At 44.1% G+C, this 21986-nt stretch overlaps 1 protein-coding gene across 4 annotated transcripts in view; it reads left to right on the top strand.

Annotated features, from left to right (window-relative positions):
• LOC146816674 (adhesion G protein-coupled receptor F5-like) overlaps window positions 1-21986 on the top strand; it is a 788188-nt gene that overhangs the window by 729780 nt on the left and 36422 nt on the right. For 2 of the 4 annotated variants that reach the window (XM_085609154.1, XM_085609152.1), the window contains one exon: window positions 9846-9933. The exons of the other annotated variants lie outside the window; for them this stretch is intronic. In XM_085609154.1, the coding sequence (XP_085465280.1) occupies window positions 9846-9890 (45 nt within the window). In that variant the 3' untranslated portion in view covers window positions 9891-9933. The remainder of the gene's footprint in view (window positions 1-9845; window positions 9934-21986) is intronic. 4 annotated transcript variants of the gene reach the window in all.

Here is a 21986-nt window from a genome sequence, read left to right as displayed (position 1 = left end):
CTTGGTTACCTGGATCCGTTTCATTTGCTGCCCGTAGCGTTTTGTTAAGTGGGCTGATGTCCTTTGTTGCGTAGAGGTTCCTTACATGGTCTTCCCAGCCATCGGCAGTGATACCAGGGTCTTGAGACATCTCTTCACCTTTGTTCAAATTGTTAATGATCCCCCAGAAATCCCGAGAGTTTTGCTTTTTACTGGCTAATAAAAGTTTTAGCCACATTGATTCTTTATATTTGGCCTTTGCAGCCCACAGCTTTTTTCGATAATTCTTTCTCAGACTCCTTAACAGAGTATGGTTTGATTTAATTCCATGTTTTTTGGTCATTTGTTCATTCCGTAACTCCCTGGATATTTTTTTTTTTTCCAGTCTTAATTCTTCGGTGAACCATGGTTCTTTTAAGGTTTTTAAGCTTTTTTGTATGGCTGGGAGAACAGAATGCTTGTGGATTAAGACCTCAACCAGATTTTCCGGGTGTTTTACATGGTCCCCGTCTTCTTGTTGTTCACATTCTGACATAAATTTGCTTGCTGTTGCCTGAATTTCTTCGGTTTTTCCACCTCTCCATCTTATTTTTCGCAAGTTAAATTTCTCCGGTAAGTGGGACAGGGAAATTATCTTTTTAGACCAAGTGACCGCAGTTTTCATCCTGACGATTTGGGGAAAATGATCACTTTCTATACGCTGGACGATGTTGTAGTCTACAATACTGTCTATTATGCTCTTACCAATTATTGTAAAGTCTATGGTGGACTTGACTTTCCCACTTGTGTAAGTTGGTCCTAATGTTAAGTTTCCCCTTTTCTCCCTTCTAAGGATTGTCAAGCCCTGTGTTTCTAATTTATTCAAAAAAGTTACTTTATCTCTTAATCCAGATTTTGTGGTCTGATTGTGACTAGATGTCCCGTCTCTTATTAGGTTAGAATTAAAATCCCCTGAAATTATCAGTGGACATTGCTCGTTTGATTTCTGTAGGACTTTAATAAGTTTGACTAGTGTTTCCATTTTTTCTTCTTTGGTTGACCGGTCGGGGTGAATGTAGACATTTATTATTAAAAATTGTTGTAACAACTTTCTGGTAATTTTTACTACTTGAACCCAGTTTAGCCCCACATCCAACATCTCGGTTTCCTAGTTGAAATTCTGTGATACGTATGTCGATAGCCCTCCACTTGGGTGTCCAAACTTGGACAGCTTCTTAGCCAGTATGTGGTGTTCAGCAAAACCTGGGATGGCAGGATGAGTCAAGTTCCAGGTCTCTTGTAGGAGGAGTATATTATGATTTTGAAGAAAGGATTGGGTCTCGTGGTCCTGATCCATACTACTAAAACCATGTGTGTTCCATGAGCACAGATTAATTCTTTCCGGATAAGCTTTTTCGGTATGTTGGTTTTGGATGTTTTTATTTAAAAGTGATGTTACATCTGTTTTAGGAACTCTGTTCGTTTAGTGTCGAAGAGATCCATGACCAATCCTGATCTAGACTAAGAGGTTCTTTTTGAAGAGGCTGGGTTGGAGGAATATACGTTGTTCCAAGAATATTCTCCTGGGTAATAGAACGGACACCTCGAAGACATGATTTATGCTTGCGGCCAATTGATTCGTTCCCTTTTGGTGAAAAGATACCTCCGGTTAGGGGGTATGGATATCTGGGGCGTCTGTGTTGACTCAAAGTTATTCCCCAGTGCTCAAATGATCCTTTATTAGCAAAGATTTTTAGCTGCTATGTCCTTTGAGGCCCAGGTGGTCACGGAGTCTTCTATGTCTGGAGAGTGTTTGTTTTGACGAAACTCCACTGCCACCATATCTTGAGAGTCTATTCCCCTTAGTTCTGGAATTATGTTGATTAATTTTATTATGTTCCCTCTGTTAAGAGTGTCCTGCCTGCCTTTTGTTACATATCCAGGTATAAACGATAAAATTGGTTCTATGTCTTCCTGCCAGTTTATTTGACTTCCTTGGGAATCCGACTTAAGAGGTTCGCCTTCAATTATTGGTCTAGTTGGGGCCTGTCCTATACTTACCACCATTTTCTTGTCCCTGGAGAGTGCCTGTTCTCCTTTTGTATTTTGAATATTTTTGACTTGATCTTGGTTTTTGCTTTGTATTGAACATTGGCGTTCATGTCCGAGTTTTATGATCTTAATTGGAGTCTTGTCCCTAATAAAACCCCGCACTCCCGATTGTTTTGACTTGGTTTTCGCTTGTACACAGGTTATACTTTGAACAGAACAATGCCTAGTGTTTCCCTTCTTCGTAATCTTCAGTGGGGTCAGATCAAGCTCTTGGATGACAAGCCTAGTTTCGTATCTTGATTGCTTGGCGTTTTTATCGTGTAGTTTGCCGCCCCTTTTTTGTGTTGTCTCTATGCTTCGATCCTTTGGAGGCGAACTGGCCTCTGTGGATGTAAATATGTCGATTGAGAGTAAATGGTGGTTTACTAAATGCTTGTTTCGTGCATCCTCAGCCAGTGTAGCCGTTGTCATTACTTGTTTGCCAGACCTTTCTATATTAATTCTGGGTGTTGGGGATGCCAGACCCTGGTTTAAGCTCTCAGATGGTGTTGAGTCTGGTTCTTGAAATGACTCCAATGGCGTCAATTTCTTATTCGGAAGGCTTACTCGTTCCAGCTCTGGAACCTCCGTTCTGTTGATCGAAGTGTTCGGAGGATTGTGTGTCTTTTCTGATTCTGTTCTTGAGTTGTCCCTAAATATCGGAAAGAGGAGGTCTGAAGCAGTTGGTTGGTTGCTTTTTGCTTTTGACCTTCCCTTCCTAACTCGTTTCCTTTGCCTTTTTGTCAGTTTGTCATGAGGTTGAGGGTTGGGATTAACCGGAGGTTTAATTGGTTGAAATTCAAGAATGGCGGATTCCTTTGACTGGTTCTCTGTACGGACTATTTGGTTGTGTGACCTGTCCTCCCCTTTACTAGACTTTTTGCTTTGAATGCTTGAGACAATACTTATTTATTTTCTAAGTTTATTATTTTTTTTATTGTCTAGTAAATCTTGGTTGGTTTTGCAAATATTTGCTGATTTTACTACTCCTAGTATTTCTTTTAGAATTTCTGGGAGAGATGCTAATTTCTCAATAATACTCCCACATTTGCAATTAGTTGGTGAAGGGTTGGTGTTTCCTTTGTTGGTTAGAAGTTTGTTTGAAATATTGTTTGAGGGGCTCTCCGCGCTTTGACTATTTACCAATATAGATATTATTGTGTCAGTCTTGGAGCTAATAAGTGCAATATGCTCTGCGATTACATTTATGAGGTCGATTTGGACCTCCATTTTGTCAGACTGGTAATTGAGCGCCCTTATAGCCTGATCGAGCGTACTTATTAGTGCATTCCCCCAGTGTACATTGGGCTCTTGGCTACCTATGCGTCCGTCCAATTCGTCTGAAGGTGAAATCTTACTTGCTGATGAAATGGAAATTGGCAGCTCTGCGTTTTCTTTACTAGTTGTTCCTCCGTAACTGGTGCTGTCTTCTATCCAGATTCTTTGGTTGTCGGTGTTTTCCGCCGAGTTGTGTGGTGTGGAGGCGACGGGGCCCAGCCTAGACTCCTTGAAAGGTGGGTCCTGTGATAGGGTAGACCCTTGCGCCGATGTTCTTAAAATACTTGTTCTTATTGTTTTTTGTAATTTTAAACCGTTTAGTACGTGGGGGATTGTGACCAGACGTCCTCCCCTCCTGTCCTCTGTTTTGGCGGTTCATTAGTTTCTTCCTGGCGTAACTCTTAAGACAAGTCACCATTGTTTCTATGACCCGTTTTGTTCGTTTTTTCAGAACTGTTAAAGATGTTCTCTAGGGATTCTTTTCCTATGCTTGTCAAGAAAATCGGTGATAGTTGTTGGTCACTCTTCGTGTCTATTTTGCTTGTTTGGGAGTTAAGTTGTATCTGTTCCTTTTGTCGCAAAGGTATCGACTTGGTTTCAGGCGCGGGTTGGGTTAGTTTGTGGACCTGGGCCTGCGCAATTACCAGGCGGTTTCCTGGGAATTGGTTACCCGAGTCTTCTGAAAGTAAAAGTGGAAGAGCTCGTACTATTTCGTTAGATGTTGGTTCAGTTGGCCGATTGCCCAGAGTTAAACTTGCCAAAGGTTTGGGAGGCTTTGGCTTGTCTGGCTGGATGGGGTTCGGTAGATTTTGCGCCTCCTTTGTTGTCGCAAAGAGTGCGGAGACTGGATCTTTTAAAAAGAGGAATTTATTGATCTTCTGCTGTTTTCCTGGGTTGTGACCAGTTTTTACAGGTGGCGAAGCTGTTCCTGCCATCGTTGTCCTCAAGACAGCTGACCCCCCCGTTTGTACTGGTACTAGAGTGTGGTTTTCATGGAGGGTTGTGTCAGAGTTTGGTTGGGGTTTTTTCACCTTCTTACCCCGTGAGGTTTTGCTCAGTGGCACTTGCCTGTTTGTTCCTGATCTCATTTCCTTGTTGCCCGCTTTTGACTGGTTGTTGACTTTAGGTTTAGTGCCGGCTACCGGCACTCGAAAGCACCTACACTCTCCTGAGCACTGCACTCACCAGTTTACTGCAGTGGCAAGAAGAGGTCTATAACTGAGGGTTAACTTGGCTTGTGGCAGTTGTTTCCTAGCAATTGGTCGGTTGCGGCTTCTGCGCTAGGCGCTGTGCACTTGTTACAGATTCGGCAGCTTCTGCTGTTGCTGGGGCTTGATGGTAAAAGGCAATGTGTAGTTCTTTTTGCTGTTTCGGAGCTGGGGATAAACCCCAGCTCTCTCTGCTCGCCTCAGTCTTCTTCTGCTCCCCTCGGTGCACACCTCCGCTTAGTGACTCACTGGGTGGCGCTCGTAGCTTACGCTTGCTTCCTCTCACTGCGGGGGGAGTCATGGAGGGGAATCGCGGAATCGCGGCTCCCGTCCCAGCTGCTCCTGATATTTCGACCACTGCGAGGACGCGCTCACCTCTACTTTTGAGGGCGCACTCACGGCTCCTTCCGCTGCAAGATCTCGCCGCGGCAGGAAATGCTCGGCAGCTCGGCGGCTCCTAGTCCCGCTTTCGCGCTGCTCTCCCGCCTCCTCCTCCGCCCGTCAGCAGGGTCCAGAACTTGCCGCTCCAAGCATAGACCACGGACTCCAGCGTAAAGAAAGCGAGAAGCCTCCAAAAGAGCTCAGACGAGACTCGATGGGTCAGTGGGTCTCTGGCGGCAATGGTTGCAACAGCCGAGCGGTGAGGCCGCAAGGGAGAGAGGGGCCTCCTTGCTCCCACTCGGTCGATCACTCACACGGCGTCTGACGTCTGCCTCTGGCGAACCGCAAACCCTGGACTGGAGTTACCACTGATCCACTTCTTGTTGACAAGATATTCTTTCCCATGATATTTGTGTTTCCAATATTTTGTCCAAATACCATTCTAAATAAAGTTTGGTACAGATGACACACACAAATAGATTAATCAGATTGGAGTGGAGGTCAGAAGAACCTGACACTGCTATTGCAAAGGTACAGCTGGGGTATGGAAGGGAGGGTGGGGTAACTATTACCTTTTGAAAAGATAATTGTAAGAAAATGAATACTGAAATGTGTTTCAAGTATATCTATATATGCTTACATTGAGCACACTTTAACTCTGGTGTATAACAATTAGAAACTTTTATATTGCATTTTGAATGGCCTCAGTAGCCTAGACTCATTAACTCCATTCTTTGGAGTTACTGACAGCAAGGATACTGGTAACTCCATTAGGAGGGGGTAGTTAATTGGCGATGACTAGTAGCACTCCTTAGAGTCTACTAGTAAATGCGGAATTTGGGGGGACCAGTATTTATGTATACAATTTTACCATTAATTCATAATCTCCTTCCAGATTCCCTTTTGGAAAATTCACCTGTTTTCAGGAGGAAAACACCTGTGGTTGTGTTACATATATAGCACATTTTCCCTGTTTGCACAATGGTACACCACCTTTAAATAGGTGTGCCATGGGCAAACAGGGAAAGTGCACCATATGATTTTAAATGCGCTACCCTCAGGGCAGCCTCGAACTTGTACTTTCCTGGGGGCAGCACATTCAAGTGAAATACAGAGCAACTTCTTCAAAGCTGCTCCATGTTTCACAGAGCAGGTGGCATCCACCTTCACTTTAAAGAGGGGAGAGAGATCCCCTTGCAGGCGAGTGCAGTGAATACCTGCCCCAGCCTGCAAAGGGATTTCTGGGAGGTCCAAGGGACCACTTTCTCCCTTTCAGAGGGCTGCCTCTAAGAGGAGCACTGGAAGTGTGCCACCTTATTTTGACAATAATATTCACAACAGGTAACCTAATGGAAACTATACTACTATGTGAATCACAAAGTGCAAAAACAGCATTCGCTTTTTAAAGACGAGAACCCTCACTCACCACTTGGGTGACATGCTTCATCATTGGGTTCCCTCTTACACACAGTGCCCGCAAGGTGCACTGTGTGGGCTACAACTCTCCCTCTGGAGAGGAGCGTGAGGTGTTTTTCACTCCAATTTTAAAGGTGAATGAGGGGCAGAATGCAAAAAAGGTAGATCTATTCCTCAGACCTCTGTTTGCTTTTAAACGTAGTAATAATCTCTGAGACCTACTAGTACATACTAGGCCAAGAATTGATCAACAGGAGACTAGACAAACTACACTATGGGGTGCTGCACCAGTGGTAGGACATTATCCATGTGGAAAATGTTCGGTGTGTCCATTTACTAAGAAAACCACACAGTTAGATCTAGGTCTTAACACCCCGTGGAGACTAAGTTCACATACCAATTGTAACACGAGTGGGGTCATTTACATGATCACATGTCCGTGTTCATTGGTGTATATTGGTATGACCACCAGAAAAGTTAAGTGTAGGATGGTGGAGCACCGAAGTGCTTTTCGGTGCAAGAAAACTAATACACGTATGACAAGACATTTTCTAGAAAAAACACTCACTGAGGATGATTTTACATGGGTCATTATTGATAAACCAAAATACGATATCAATATGGGGCCTCTGGATAGAGTACTCTTACATAGGGAACAGAGATGGGTGTTCCGCATGAGGAGCCATGTCCTCGGTTTGAATGAAGATATACCGTGGAATGCATTGTGAAGAGAGAGAGATATATACTCTATAATGTTGTTTGGTGACCTGCAATTTAGTTCTGTACGTTGGTGACATTCGTTTTAACAATCTACGATATATAAGGGTGATTATTGTTCTCTTTTACACCCTTTCTTTATGAAGGATCCACTATCACTACATATCCCTTAATACATCAGACTGGGACGAACATGAGTTACTGTATTGAAGTACAGTGATCCATGATATATAAGGGTGATGATTGTTTTCCTTTACACCCCGTATTCTAATAGTATTTGTGTGAAAGGATATATGACCACTACATATCCCATAATGAATTAGATTGGTACAGACATGAGGTATTGAATAAAACGTATTAGGAACGTTTTTTTAAGCAAATGAATATCGAGCACATAATGGATACGAGTATTGTGAATGATTGTGCAGATCACCTTGATGTTTCTTGATAAAATTAGACTCTTTATAGATTTTGCTGAAAATACAATCCGTCAACCGGAAATAGTATATTCTACTTCCGGGTTGAAATACGCTAGGCGAACATTCATAAATACGAGTTGAACTAGTCGCGGTCTCCCGTTCTTGTGGCCTTCATTATGAAGGAGCAATGCAGGGATATTTGGTGAGTGCGAAAATATGACTAGCGGTAACACGCATATATCGTACCTTCGTGATAAGGGATAGACGGAGGTGTGATACAGCCGCGCTCAGGGTCCTCACACATAATGCTCGAGTTTTGGGTTATTATACATTGTGAGAGAGGTTGAGGCGGTGGCTCGAGGACTACCTGGTATTTGGACATCGCGTGGTCGCAAGAGTCGTGTGAGTTAGTACACATGTCTGATGCATGAAGAATGTGGGATGTAATGGGATTATAATATCCTACTTTAGATCTTTTTGTATTATAAATGTTTGAAAGATGCGTTGTAGTGTTAGTGACAATGTGCTAGCGCATATGAGAATGATAAGACACTAGCTCATGTGGTCACACACAAAAGACATTTTGTTTGTTGTTTGTGTTTTTTAAAAAGAAGTTGTCCCAACACTGGCCTTTGATGTGATTTATTTTGACATGCAGGTACCCGCATATAGATAAAGGACCTGTACAAAGTAGAGGCAGACTTTTTATTTGCCATTGGTGAGAATAATGATTTATTCATGTGGTTTTCACTTTGGTGGTGTTTATCAGGCACTATTTTCACAATACACGAGGTTAATATTTTAATTCTTATATGAATATGTGAATAACTAATAAGTGTGTTTACTCATTACAGCAAGAAGACCAGACAGGAGTCGGTCTCGACAACACTTATATTTTACATAAGTATGGTTTTCGTTTCTCGCATTTTTGCAAAGTGACAAGTTAATGGTCCTGATGAATGCCTGGAACGTTTGGTCACCTGGGCAGAAACATGACGACCTAGTTAGATAGGAAATATCCTTACTCCTATCGTCACACTAGTTTTAATTCCATTCATTGGGGATAGTTATTAAAGTGCTTTTTCCCTTTATGAGATGGTTTTAATGCACTTTTGATATTATTTTTTGCACTCTGCCCCTCATTCGCCTCTAACATTGGAGTTAAAAACACCTCACGCTCCTCTCCAGAGGGAGAGTTGTAGCCCACACAGTGCACCTTGCGGGCACTGTGTGTAAGAGGGAACCCAATGATGAAACATGTCACCCAAGTGGTGAGTGAGGGTTCTCGTCTTTAAAAAGCTAATGCTTTTTTTATGCACTTTGTGATTCACATAGTAGAATAGTTTCCATTAGGTTACCTGTTGTGAATATTATACTTTGGAGTGGTATTCCTTTTGGTCATAATTGCTCCATTAAATGACCTTTTTGTGAGATAACCTTATTTTGACACACTTTCAGTGTGCCCCCTAAAGGCATATTTTCCTATGCGCCCATGTCCATAATACAGCGCATGCACAGTGGCAAACTGATTCCCTCATTTGCATCGGGCCATGCCCCATGCAAATGAGGTAACACCCTCTAATGATAGCACTGGTACTACAAGTGTGCCAGCACTGTTTGTATTACAGAAGGGGCCACATAGGAGTCTGCTGTTCCCGTTCTGTAATACCAAAGTGTCCTGGAGGTGCACAAAGTGGGCACACATTGATTAGTACAGTAGTGTTCGCCAAGAGGTCTACATGAGTAATGAAGATTATCAGTTTTCTGTTTTCAATATGAAAACAGTAATCTTATTAAAAGAATGAAGATAAGTGAATATGCAGTTTCTATTTTATTCCTAAATTTATCTAGCACAGATGAGCTCTTAAAATGATCTCCGATTACAGCATAAAACAGGTACCAAGAAAATCATATTTCCTAACACTGGGAGTACAAATGGTGGAAGAGTGTCATGTTTAGTGTTTTCTGAGTCTTATTCTCAAAGAGTCTTTTTGCAATGGGTGTTATTCTCAAAATAATGCATATGTCTTCAATGTATCAACTTACTCCTAGATGATGGAGAAATTGATAACTTTTTTCTGGTGCTTAAAAGATCTTATAGTTGTCCTGGCATACACATTTGAAACCTAATGCTATGAGAGCAGATCATCCTGTCCTCTGAAAATTTGTAGACATCGCATTAGGATTATTATAACTTTTCCCAGGTAATTCCAAAGTTTTCTTGAGATGGAAAATCACATGTCATCTATAAACACATATGTTTCAATATGTACTATATATTTCTAAATCGTTTCTCAAAAGAAGTAAACAAGCACCATTCTCATTTTTCACATCTCAGTTATTAAGACTTTTAATGTTAAGTGTTTTTATCTTACAGTCGTCAACAATCAGTACTTCTCAAACATCACCAACCATGTCATGATCAACTCCATCAAGACCAAAAGCACACTTTGTTGGCTGACGACGTAAGAAATCAAAAATTGAAGTCAAGTTAGGTTGAACACCACATTCCACATTATTTCAGAGATTGTCTCAAGTACTGAACTTTTCAACTTCAAATCATTGTTTACAGGTGTTTATGTTTAATGGAAGCAAAATAAGACTGCAGCACCTAGAATGCATTAGTTTATATCACAGAAGTGCACAACTGTAAACAGTGGGAACTGGAGGGAGGTTGTCACCCTATGTGAAGTATGTTCTTCTTTTACCACATATTATTAAACCCCCTTCTGCATGCATAGAGCCCATGTTCCGGGGTGATCAAGAGTGAGAAAAGTGTTTTGTTGCATTATTAAGAAAGAGCAAATCTTCTACAATGGACGAGGATTGGGTGTTTTCCTGGATACTAGAACTTATTGCAAATTTGAACGAGTAGTTTTCTAAATATTTTTTAAATCTGTATCCATTCAAAGATATTCAACTATGGGCACAGATGTTTATTGTCATGCAGAAAAAAGCAAACAAACTTAAAGCTACTGATGTAAATGCAGCACTAGGGGCATATGTATCAACATCACCATTTGCGATTCTCAAATAGCGATTTTTAAAGAATCGCTATTTGAGAATTGCAAAACGGGATGTATTTAAAAAATTGCAAACTTTTTGCGATTTCTTAAAATTCCTTAATTGCGATTAGCAAATTGCGAAATCGCAATTAAGGAATACCTTCCCATTCATTTCTATGGGCCAGGAGACCCATAGGAATGAATGGGAAGTAATTCTCAAATAGCGAATCGCAATTTGCTAATCGCAATTTGAGAATAATTTCAAAGGTGCAAGGGTGTCATGATGACACCCTGATGCACCCCTGAAATGAGCATGTGTGTGCATATGGCGCACATACATGCCCTAAGGGCATGTATGAGCGCCACGTGGCACTTTGTAAAATTCAAAAAAGTGCATTTTGAAAGGAAATCGCAAATTGCCACCAACTGGAAGTTGGTGGTAATTTGCGATTTCTTAAGGATAATTCGCACAACTTGGGTGCTTTTTACATATCATTTAAGAAATCGCAATTTGCGATTTCTTAAATGCTTACGCAAAATTAAGAAATCGCTAAATTAGCAATTCCTTAATTTTGCGATGGGATTTGGCTCATACATCCCGATTACCGATTTTTTAATCGCAAACGCTGTTATTTTGCGAATCGCAGCGTTTGCGATTAAAAAATCGTTTGATACATATGCCCCTAGATTCCTTAAGGAAATACACACTTGTTACATTTGTGAATGCGCCCATGTAAATTTATTTACTGAATGCATGAATGTTACTTTATGTGCAAATGCTTTGAAAGCAGTGACAGTCCCATCGACCTAAAAGTATTTCCGGAATTTCTGATGGATTTCCCAAAAAGTTGCAAATATGCTCTGAATGTAGGAATAATCAACTGGAACACATTTCAGACTTCCTTATGAATGGAGCCATTGGTGTTAGCAGACCTGTTGAAAGAGTCTGTTGACACGTCGAGACATCGGAGGATTGCATCAAGCGAGCTCAATAGCCACATGTTGCCTGCCCTGGAGAATCGGCGCTGGCCCCCCCAGGTCCCCGATGCCGGTGCGGAGAGGGGGGGCGTGGTGTCGGCGAGTGGTCTGAGGGCCCTGGTGCGCACGCAGTGCTTAGAATACCGGAGTGGAGGTACGCATAGCCCCAGTACTGAGACTGGCCAGGGACATGGGAGACACATCTATTTAGGGTCCGTGGGGAGAGGCCCATGCGCTGATCCTGCGCTCTCTGCCATTGGACACACTGTCGGGTTGGCGTGGGGGACTGGGGGACAGGAGTGCAACGGAGACACCAGCCTACACAGCGGGAGCCTAAAGGGAGCAGGCCTGACAACATCCGTGCCCGGCATCACACGGCACATCTGGGCTGCTGCGCGGTCCCACATCCATTGATTCATATAGTGAACCACGCGCAAATACAATCCCGGGAGTGGGGCACGTACTGCTTCTGCCGCGACAGAGTCCTGCAAATCTAAGATCACCCATACAGCACCAGCACACGCCTGCTTATCTAGTGGCTGAAAAGAGCACGCAACGAACAGCAGCTACTGTGGCAGCATAGCAGTCACCAGCATCTTCCCGCCCTGGGGCAAGACCGATATCACAATGGGGAGAATTGACGGTAAACAACCTAAGCTGACTTTCGAAACACCGCAGGACGCCAAGAGGACAGCCGTCCGAGATGGAGCAGGACAATGGCAGTAGGGCAAACAGAGATGAGGACGAGGTTGACATGAAGACGATACTCAGCACAATTAAAGCTAGCTTCGCCTCCATCGAGGATAAAATGGACTCCATGTGCGCAAGGATGGATCAATTTACACAAAAGATCGCGAAGCAAGATGGGAGAAACAAAGAGTCAGAAACGCGAATTTCCACCTTTGAAGACGACCACGCGCAGGCGGCCGGACAGCTCACAGACATCGACAAGCTGCTGAAGGTGATAGCGGCGAAGAATGAGGACATTGAAGCCCCCTCCAGGCGAAACAACATCCGCATAACAGGCGTCTCGGAGAGGACCAACACCGGAAGACTTGAGGACTACGTGGAGCGGCTGCTTATCACATGCTTCGGGCAGGAGAGTTTCTCGAGAATCCTGGTCATAGAGTGGGCGCATCGCACGCTGGCACCGAAGCCCCCTCCCGGAGCACCGCCCAGGCCCATAGTCGCGAGACCACTCAACTACCGTGATCACGACACAGAGCTACGCAAGACGAGGGAGCTAAAAGATATTGTATTTGAGAACAATGCCCTGTCCCTGTATCCCAATGTTACTCTCCATGTCCAGGAGGCGCGTAAGAAGTTTGCACCCATCAAGAAAAAACTACAGCAAGAGGGCGTGGAATAACCCATGCTCTACCCTGCACGTCTCCGTCTTACCTACGATGGCAAACACCATATATGCAACACACCACAGCAAGCGGCGGACTTCTTAAAAAAAACAGTGCTGGCTGCGAAGAGAGTGGATAGCCCCGTCCCTGGCGACAGGGAGGAATCTACGCAGCGGGACGAGGACTGGCAATAACAATTGGGTGCTTGGGACACAGCTCCCTGCAGGTATATCTGTGGACATTGACGGTGCGAGTGTGGACGAGGAGCAGCAGGTAACACTTAATGTTTGTCCCTGTCTAACATAACAAACTTTTACTTGAGTGAACATGGACAGTGAGTACCCTGCAAGAACTCATAATGTGCATTTAGGGGCACCCTCCTGCCTGTAATGGTAATCCAGGAGGTGCGGTCACACCCCTCAGTGCAAATATCTCTTAGGGCGCTCACCTTTTCCCCCTCATTGGGGATTGTTCTGTTATGCTGTTGCCAAGGAAAAGTTACTAGTGACCCTGAGACCCGAACACTAACTGATATCCTGATTGTTAGCTCTTATGTGTTATTGTAAAAGAACGTCGCAGTAGAACTGCTGTCGTACAATGCCATAGAACTGTCAGCGAGAAGTTCATCCGGGGCATTGGTGATGCAGGGAGCTCAAGTATCTATAATAAAGTTGGGAGGGGTTAAGTGAGGGGGGCTGTGCACGGCAAGTTGGGGTTGCCGTTGTGGAAGGAGCAGATGGGATTTCAGGTGGGCATTCCTACTTACACAATGGACAACGGTACATATGTGAATCACACGCACTCAGAGATGGCTGCATGGGCTTTCTTTACGTGTACACACAACACCCTAGGGAATGGCGGGTCAGGGATACCACGCCCACACAGAGGCACACATTGGATTTTTAACATGGAACGTACGGGGGCTGGGCAACCCCAGAAACAAACAACACCTCCTAGCTTACCTGGACAGGCACCATGTTAGTGTGGCCATGCTGCAGGAAACGCACACGCTCCCTACACAACAACCTCAGTTTGCCTCCAGATGGGCCTCTCAAAGATACTTCTCCTCGAATTCAGCACGGTTCCCTACACAGAAGAGGGGTCTGCGCTTGACCCACAGGGGAGATACTGCATGACAAAGGGCAGGCCAGCGTCCGAGTCAGTCACACTAGTCTGCAGCTACGGACCCAACACAGATGACGAAGACTACTACATTACCCTGTGGGCGCGCATAGTAGATATTGGCTCGACTCACCTTATATGGTGAGGGGACTTCAACCTAACATTGAATCCATCCTGGGACCGCTCCCACCCACTACCACACCACTATACCAAAGCCCAACGACAACTCCAGCGAATACTAGCAGACAACCTGCTGGTGGATGTCTGGCGCCACCTCCATCCCATGCTGCGGGAAGGCACATTTTATTCAACTGTACACAATAACTGGTCTCGGCTAGACATGTGGGTCGCATCACAGGGTATGGCAGTACATGCTCTCTCCGCTCGCCACCTAACACGCACCTACTCAGATCACTCCCCAGTGCTTATGGTGCTGCACCCTCCGGGCCTGCAGCCCATACCAAGACAGTGGCACCTCCTCCCTACAAAGCTACTCGATCAGGCGTTCCAGTTGGAATTGGGGGAAATGCTCGAGGAGTTCCTTAGGCTCAACATAGACTCAGTCCCCTCCCTGACCATAGTATGGGAAGCGTTGAAGGTTACAGTTAGAGGTCATTGCATAGCCAACACGGGGGTATCCTCAGAGATATTTGCACTACCATAACCAGCTTAGATCACCAGCTCCGGCAGCTGGAACCCAGAGCCCATGGGGCACGTGGTGGCCCGGCCCTAGCCAAAATTCGGGAACTCCTCACGGAATATCAAGCAGAGGCGGAGAGAGAATGCCGTTTCCACTGAAAATATTATACGGCGCACAAATACGGGGAGGGCGAGCAACCTAGCAGAGCACTAGCAGAAACTATCAGACCGCCGAAAACTGCGAATCACGTATTGGGGACGGGACACTCTAACGGGACACGTTGGACATTATGAGGGTGTTCACCACGCACTGTACACGACACGCGTAGCGCGCCAAGAGGAGAATCCTCAATGCCTCGAGCAGATAGAACTGGCCTGGCTTAGCGATCGGCAGTGGAAATTCCTGGCGTCCGAGTTCCAACTGGACGAAATTCAGGAAGCCATAATGCAAATAGTGAACGGGAATGGACTAGGCATCGAATTTTAACAAACCTATATAGACACACTCACCCCCTTTCTTAAGGCACTATACAAAGAGGCGGTCAATGCGGGATCACTCCCAACCACGATGCGTGAAGCCACATCAGTCTCCCTTTTGAAACCTGGGAAACCCCCGGATTACCCGGATTCGTATCGACCACTGTCTTTAATAAACTGCGATGTCAAAATACTGGCAAAAGTGCTGGCCAACAGGCTCTCCTTCTGATGGAAAACCTCATCAGACGGCTTTATACCAGGCTCATCCACCTCTCATAATCTACATACTCTGTTTTCCATCATGCAAGGAATAGACCAGGATGAACAGGTGGTGGTAGTCTTTTTAGACTCCACCAAAGCGTTCGACTCCCTGGAATGGGGCTACTTGTTCACGGTCTTGACCCATATGGGATTCCCGCCTGGGTTCCTCATCTGGATTAAACTGCTGTAACATCTACCCATGGCCACATTACTCTTGAATGGGGAGCGGTCCTCAGACTTCGCTATATCCAGAGGCACGCGGCAGGGGTGTCCCCTTTCACCCCTGCTGTTTGGCTGCCATGCTGTGACAGCATCGCAAACAATATCTACTAGACTATCCCACCCGACCCGTCCTAATTTCGCTCTATGCAGATGATATCACGTTATATGTGCGAGAGCCTAGCAATGGATTAAACGCTATGATTCTTGAAATAATAAGGTTTGGGGCCTACTCAGGCCATTACAATAAATTGGGGAAAGTCCCAAGTCCTGCCGCTTACTAATAGCACCGCTCAGTTGCCAATGGAGTACCCGCTGCAGTGGTGCGACGAAGAGGTCCGGTATCTCGGTATCACCATCAATAAAGATAAAGATGCGCTAATGAGGGCAAACTATGGAGTGGTTCTCGACAAAGTGGAAAACTTGATCACCAGATGGATAGCTCTTCTGATCTCCCTTGCGGGCCGTGTGGCCTTAATGAAAATGGTCGTTTTGCCCAAATTCCTTTACTTGTTTACAAACATCCCCTTTTCGCCGGGTCGCCACTTCTTCACCAGGCTGAAGAGTCAACTTATCCGTCTGGCGTGGGGAGGAAAGCAGCCTCGGATCAAGTGGAGCACCCTGACTCTGCCATTTTCCCAGGGCGGCTTCGAAGCACCTGATCCGGAACTCTACTATCTCAGTGCCCAGGCACACTACGCAGCATATTGGCTGTATCCTGCGCCCTTCATGACTCACCTGGTGGTCGAACAAGGGCTTGATGCGTCTGCCTCCGTTGTAGGCCTATTAGGCATAGATAACAAAATGGCTGGAGGATCATGCTCCACAGTGTCATGCACTAATAATGCGTGGCGAGCCACAGCCAAACGATCCCAGACACCTATGCTGTATTCCCTGTTGCTCCCTATTCGGTGGCACATTTCCCACAACCATGGATCGCTTCCTATACATACGCCTATGACAGGATGCCATGGCCACTACACCTGCGTTCCCGGAGGAGCCCCCCACACTGCTCCCGCTACATCTGATACTGCGTGCTTGGGCACCACACGCTGTATCACGGATATACAAAGCCATCACAGGGGCAGGACTAACGGGCCCACGAAAGCGAGGCAGGGATGGGAAACGGAACTAGGTCATCAACTTACTGACGAAGCCTGGGCATACTGTTGTCAGCAGACTGAGCGCATCACAGCTACTAGTAGGTTTAGGATCAAACACTTCAAATTTCTCCACCGCATATATTATACTCCAGAGAAGCTGCACAAACTTCAACTGCGGGACAACGATAAATGTGACCACTGTGGGGGGAGGGGATGGGTTCCTACATGTTGCATTGGAGTGTAGGTCCGTGGCGCACTATTGGTCCGAGGTGGTGGCGGCCCAGAAGACATGATTGGGGAGGGATCTGAACTTACACCCAAAATGGGTCTCCTGGGATACCTCCCTGGACACAAAGGCAACACTAACCGCTTTCTGGCACAAAGCGTAAAGTTGCATGCAGATGGGGAAGGGGCAGGGCGCCCAAATTTAAGGACTGGTTATCTGACCTCACCTATTGCCAGGAGCAAAATGTCATTTACGCAGAACTGCTCCCTGCCCAATCGAGGCCCCAAGACATATGGGCGCCTCTCATAGCATACCTACTGAGGGGCTTGGGAGAGGAAACTGACGCCACTGTGGCACCTGTGCAACCTGATAGCCAGGAGGAGGTCGGAGAGTCTGAGGCCAGTGCGGAGGCTTTCTAGAAAGAATGTTGTGTAAATGTATATGCCTCACATGTCAATATCATACTAAATGTACTGTACCCTACATTCGAAGATCAGCATCTCTTTGTTACTTACTATGCACCGTGTCCCTAGGTTTCGATGTCTGCACTGTAGCTGAAATGCCCACCATGTATTGTTGGTTTCAATGTACTGTAATCTTAACAGAAATGCCAATAAACAGAATTATATAAAAAAAGATATAAACATTTCCACTGGAGCAAGCTAGGGGATTGCTTAAGGGCCACTTATGGTTTTGATGTGGGATCAAGTTTGCAGTGTGGTGTATTCTCTTAGTAGGAATGTGTATGTGTTAGTTATAGTATATATGCTTGTGTGTTTTGGTCCGCTCATAGTAGTGCTGACAGAAGAAATACAAAAAATAAAATGTATGGAACAGTTGAAAAAAAGGACGAAAAAGTAATATACTGAAATAAACCGTACCTTCCCTCTTTTGACCCTACCCTCTCCCCCTCCTTACCACAAATAGCAAACAGGCATGGCGATAGGAGGAAGAACCACTCCTACAGGGGAACATAATTGCATGACTAATTATATGCATGAAAGAGGTATTATTAAAGAGGAGCTCTCTGACAGTCTCCTTCATTACTACTTTTTTTTAAACATAAGTAATAGCAGCATTCAGCTCTATTCCTGAGAACAACTATAACAGCAAACCAACCGAAACTGGTGGCCTTCCGACCCATTATATATATCAAATATAAGCCTTGATAATACTGATGATTTTTCTCTTATATTAAGTGTTCCAGGATACATCAGTCTATCCTGTATGGTGCACATGATCATTATGGCCAACTGTTAAGTAAGACTGCCACTTTTATAGAAAAACAAATAAAACAAAAATGGTCGCAATATGCCATGGTACATCACTTGGCTGCTCCTTTTGGGCTGTTGTCTTTCTTCTTTGTTGTGAGCAGTCTTCTTGGTTCCAGATCTTCTTAGAAGGTTATACACCTTGCATTATGGGTATAGTGGTAGCCAGAAGCTTGGCGCTATCGATTATGTAGATATTGATTATGTAGACCGGTCAAGCAGGTTACATTAGAACATCTATCAATTCAGCACCTTCTATATCACTACTTAAGTTAGGAGGTTAATGTTTTGATTTCAAATTGGACTGGCCAGAACTTAAGATGTCCATTAGCGCCTCTTTCTTATCTTAGAGGAATTTCTTGAGAGTGATGTGATCAGTGAAGATAAGTAGAGTGCATTGAACCAGATTGCGATATTTTGAGGGGCTTCATGGCTTTCAATCTTGGGTGGAGAGCTAGGAAGCCTTTTCTTGATTTACAGTAGTCCTGAGAAATGAAGATTTTATTATCCATTCATGGTATATGATTGTGTTTTTTCATGAAAGACAGGATCAACCAAACATGTTGGTAGCGTAGTGGCTTGCATACCATTGGCCTTGGAGATTTTTGGTTCGGTATCTTCTTTGTTGGGACTCTGTGAGCCCTATCACATTCAAGAGGTTTGTTAAATGACAGATTTGTGGCTTGTGTGAACCACTTCTCTAGAAAGACGATGCATGATTCCGCTGAGTCTTCTTCTCCCTGTGGGATTCCAAAGATCCTTAAGTTTCTGTGTCTGTTCCTGCCTTCTAACTATGAAAGGTGTTTGGAAAGTGAATTTGTGGTGACGTTGAGCGTTTGGATGTATTTACTCATTTTAGAGTCTGAGTCCTCCAAATAGCTAATTCTACTCCCTGCCTCTGTGATTCTGGTGTCTTAGCGGATTGCAGCAATCTCACTATGCATGCTGTCAGTTTTTTTCTTTAGTTTATTTGGCAAAGCCGTGTATATCCACAAGACTTTTTAAGCTTATTTCCATTGTGGCATTAATTTCCTGCTTATTTTTGATAGGAGAGTCTGAGTTTGGCGTTCGGCTTTGGCCCTTTCAAGACTTTTTTTAACTTTCTTTTTTGTCCATATTTGGATGGGAGTTGTACTTTTGAAAAGGTAGCTTTAGTGCACTACAGCATTGTCTTCGGATAATTTCTAGACTTTCGGAGGAGTCACTTCTGGACTGTCAGATGTTTGTTGTGTATTCTTTACTATTCTATGTACTTCCAAGATAAACGCTTCCAAAATGTCTCTGCATCGGGTAGCTCTGCTTCATAGGCCTTCTCGGTAATCTTGTGTTGCTTTGTGGTCCTTTTAAACTCTTATCTGTCTGTTCTTGTGGAGGCACTGCTATGTGTTCAGATGTTGTCAGACTGGCGGCGAAGGTGAGCAGCTCAATCACCTAGATTGGTAATACAGGGGCTATAATAGAGCCTAAGGTGACCAACCCAGTAGGCAAGAAGGGTAATAAAATGGTCCTAGATTTACAGCAACTGCAGCACCGCAGGGTGGTATCTGTCACAGCAGCAGCTTCCAGGAGCTGGCAGGCCGAAATAGTGTATAGATGGTCATCGCCTCTTTAGGACTGAAAGATCGTCATATTGGGCTTAAAATCACATAGTACTGAGTGATAGATGAGCTGGGAATAGTACTAGGTTTTAATTTAGGTGGTGCGACCTCTGTGTGTAGTTTGTCATGCCTTGAATTAGGCTATCTTGATCCAATGTGCTAGAAGGTGAACCTGCCAATGTGCTAGAAGGCGAAACTGCCAGCCTGTTAGGGTGCTAATTAAATTCTCAGGTAAATGGAAGATTGATTTGCAAAGTTACATGGCTTCCATAATCATGGTAATCACCAGATCCCAGATTGCTCATCAGACTCCAGCTGTAATGTTAGAAGATCCGAATGTGGGGTGGACCCCGATGCATCGGTAAATCTCATTGAAGCTCACGCTCCTTGAAGTACACATTTTTTGAAGAACGTGTTCTCTTCTAAATGCACTCGCGTTTGAGTACCCGTGATTGATTTCTTTGTTGGATAGATATTTCACCTTTGCGCTACTGTTGTGAAGCTTTATTTCTCGTTCGGATATGTTACTGAAGGGAGCCTTGCAACGTTGTGAGGACAGTTGCCAATATTACGTTGCATCAGCAGGTGTAATCTTAAGGTCAGGCAGAGCACGTGGCTTATACAATAAATGTGATAACTGATGTGTCAGATACTTTGGTCTCAACATGAAGTTATAAAAATGAATGATATTGGAGGTCTTACTTGGGGATCTACTTTGCTGATCGTTCTATGGCCTCAGATTTCAGAGGGGCCCTGTGGGGGCCGCAAGTCCAGGAGCCCTGCGGTTCCGATGGGCCCCAAAATGATGATATTAGGTAGATTCAGCCGTGTTCTCTTGATGTTTGTAGTAAGCAAACATCATAAATCTCATTCACCTTCCTGGAGGAGACCTGATAGCATAGTTTTGTCCAAATTAAGTGTCTGCACGGGGGAGCAGAGCTACCTCGACCCTACACTAGACAGAAACTGACAGTGCTCCTTCCGCCCTAACAAATCACATAAAACACTCATAAGCGTATGCAGAACATTTAATCTGATTGACGCCTGGAGAACACCGATTCCTACAAAAAAGGGACTATACTTTCCACTAATTCCCCCATAACTCGTATTCAAACAGATATATCCAGAAACGACATAAACAAGATCGACCAGACTACCATTGAACCAAGGGTGATCCCGAATTACTGATCCCGCACCTTGCGGTAAACAGCCTCTTTGGAGATTCAATGATGAATCATCCTGTCTGAGAACAATTATCAACTTATTGAAGATGACATTAGAAACTTCCTCACTGAAAATAAAGTAGACAACACCTCAGATCTAACACAATGGGAGACAATAAAAACAGCAACAAGAGAGGTGATCCTCAAGATAAGATCCACCATGAGCAGAGGGGCTAACAGCAATCTCCAAAAATTAGAAAAAGAAATGTCAGAACTGGAGAAACAACACATCTCCTCCAGAGACAGCCTACTCCTAAATAAAATAGTGCATAAGAAATATGAGTACATTAAAATAGTAAACACCAAAACGGGCATATGGATCAACAAACAAAAAAGTATCAAACTATGTGACTCCAATAAAGCCGGGAAGACTCTAGCAACATACTTGAAATTCAACCTCCAAAATACACCATTAACACACTAAAGGATAAGGACAGTTCCATACATACCAATCCAAATAAAATAGCAGACATATTTAAAGAATTTTGTCAAAATCTAAACAATAACAACACTACTCTGGACCACTCAAAATGCCAAAGTTATTTGGCTGAGAGTAATCTAACCACATTAACAGAGCAAGATAAGAACTCAATCAATGGCCCAATAACTATACAAGAAATTAAAGAAACTCTAAACAGACTTAAAACAGCTAAGGCACCAGGCCCAATGGCTATAATGCTACATTTTTTAAAACATTCCCCACTTTTCTGATAAACAATGACAGCAATGTATGGGTTTAGCAGGCGCACTCAACCACACTGGTCTAATGGATAGAATATGAAATTGTTCATTCACTGTTCATATATCTTCTGGTGCTTCAGGAGGAGAAAGAACCATCCATTCCTTCTCAATTGGACTGAGTCCAAAATGTACAGACAAAAAAGTCTCCAAGCACACAGAAATCCAGAGGTGAGGTTGTGGTTTCAGTTGTCTTTTATTGCAAATTTTTTAGACATGCCCCTTCGCCAACACGTGTTTTGTGTTTTGCTGTTCCAATCACAGCAGAATTCATCAGTGCTTTATATTCGGTGTATTTGACCCTTT

Source organism: Triturus cristatus, chromosome 6 (genome assembly GCF_964204655.1).
Source record: "Triturus cristatus chromosome 6, aTriCri1.1, whole genome shotgun sequence".
Taxonomy (NCBI): Eukaryota; Metazoa; Chordata; class Amphibia; order Caudata; family Salamandridae; genus Triturus; species Triturus cristatus.
This window is presented reverse-complemented; position numbering and strand designations above follow the sequence as displayed.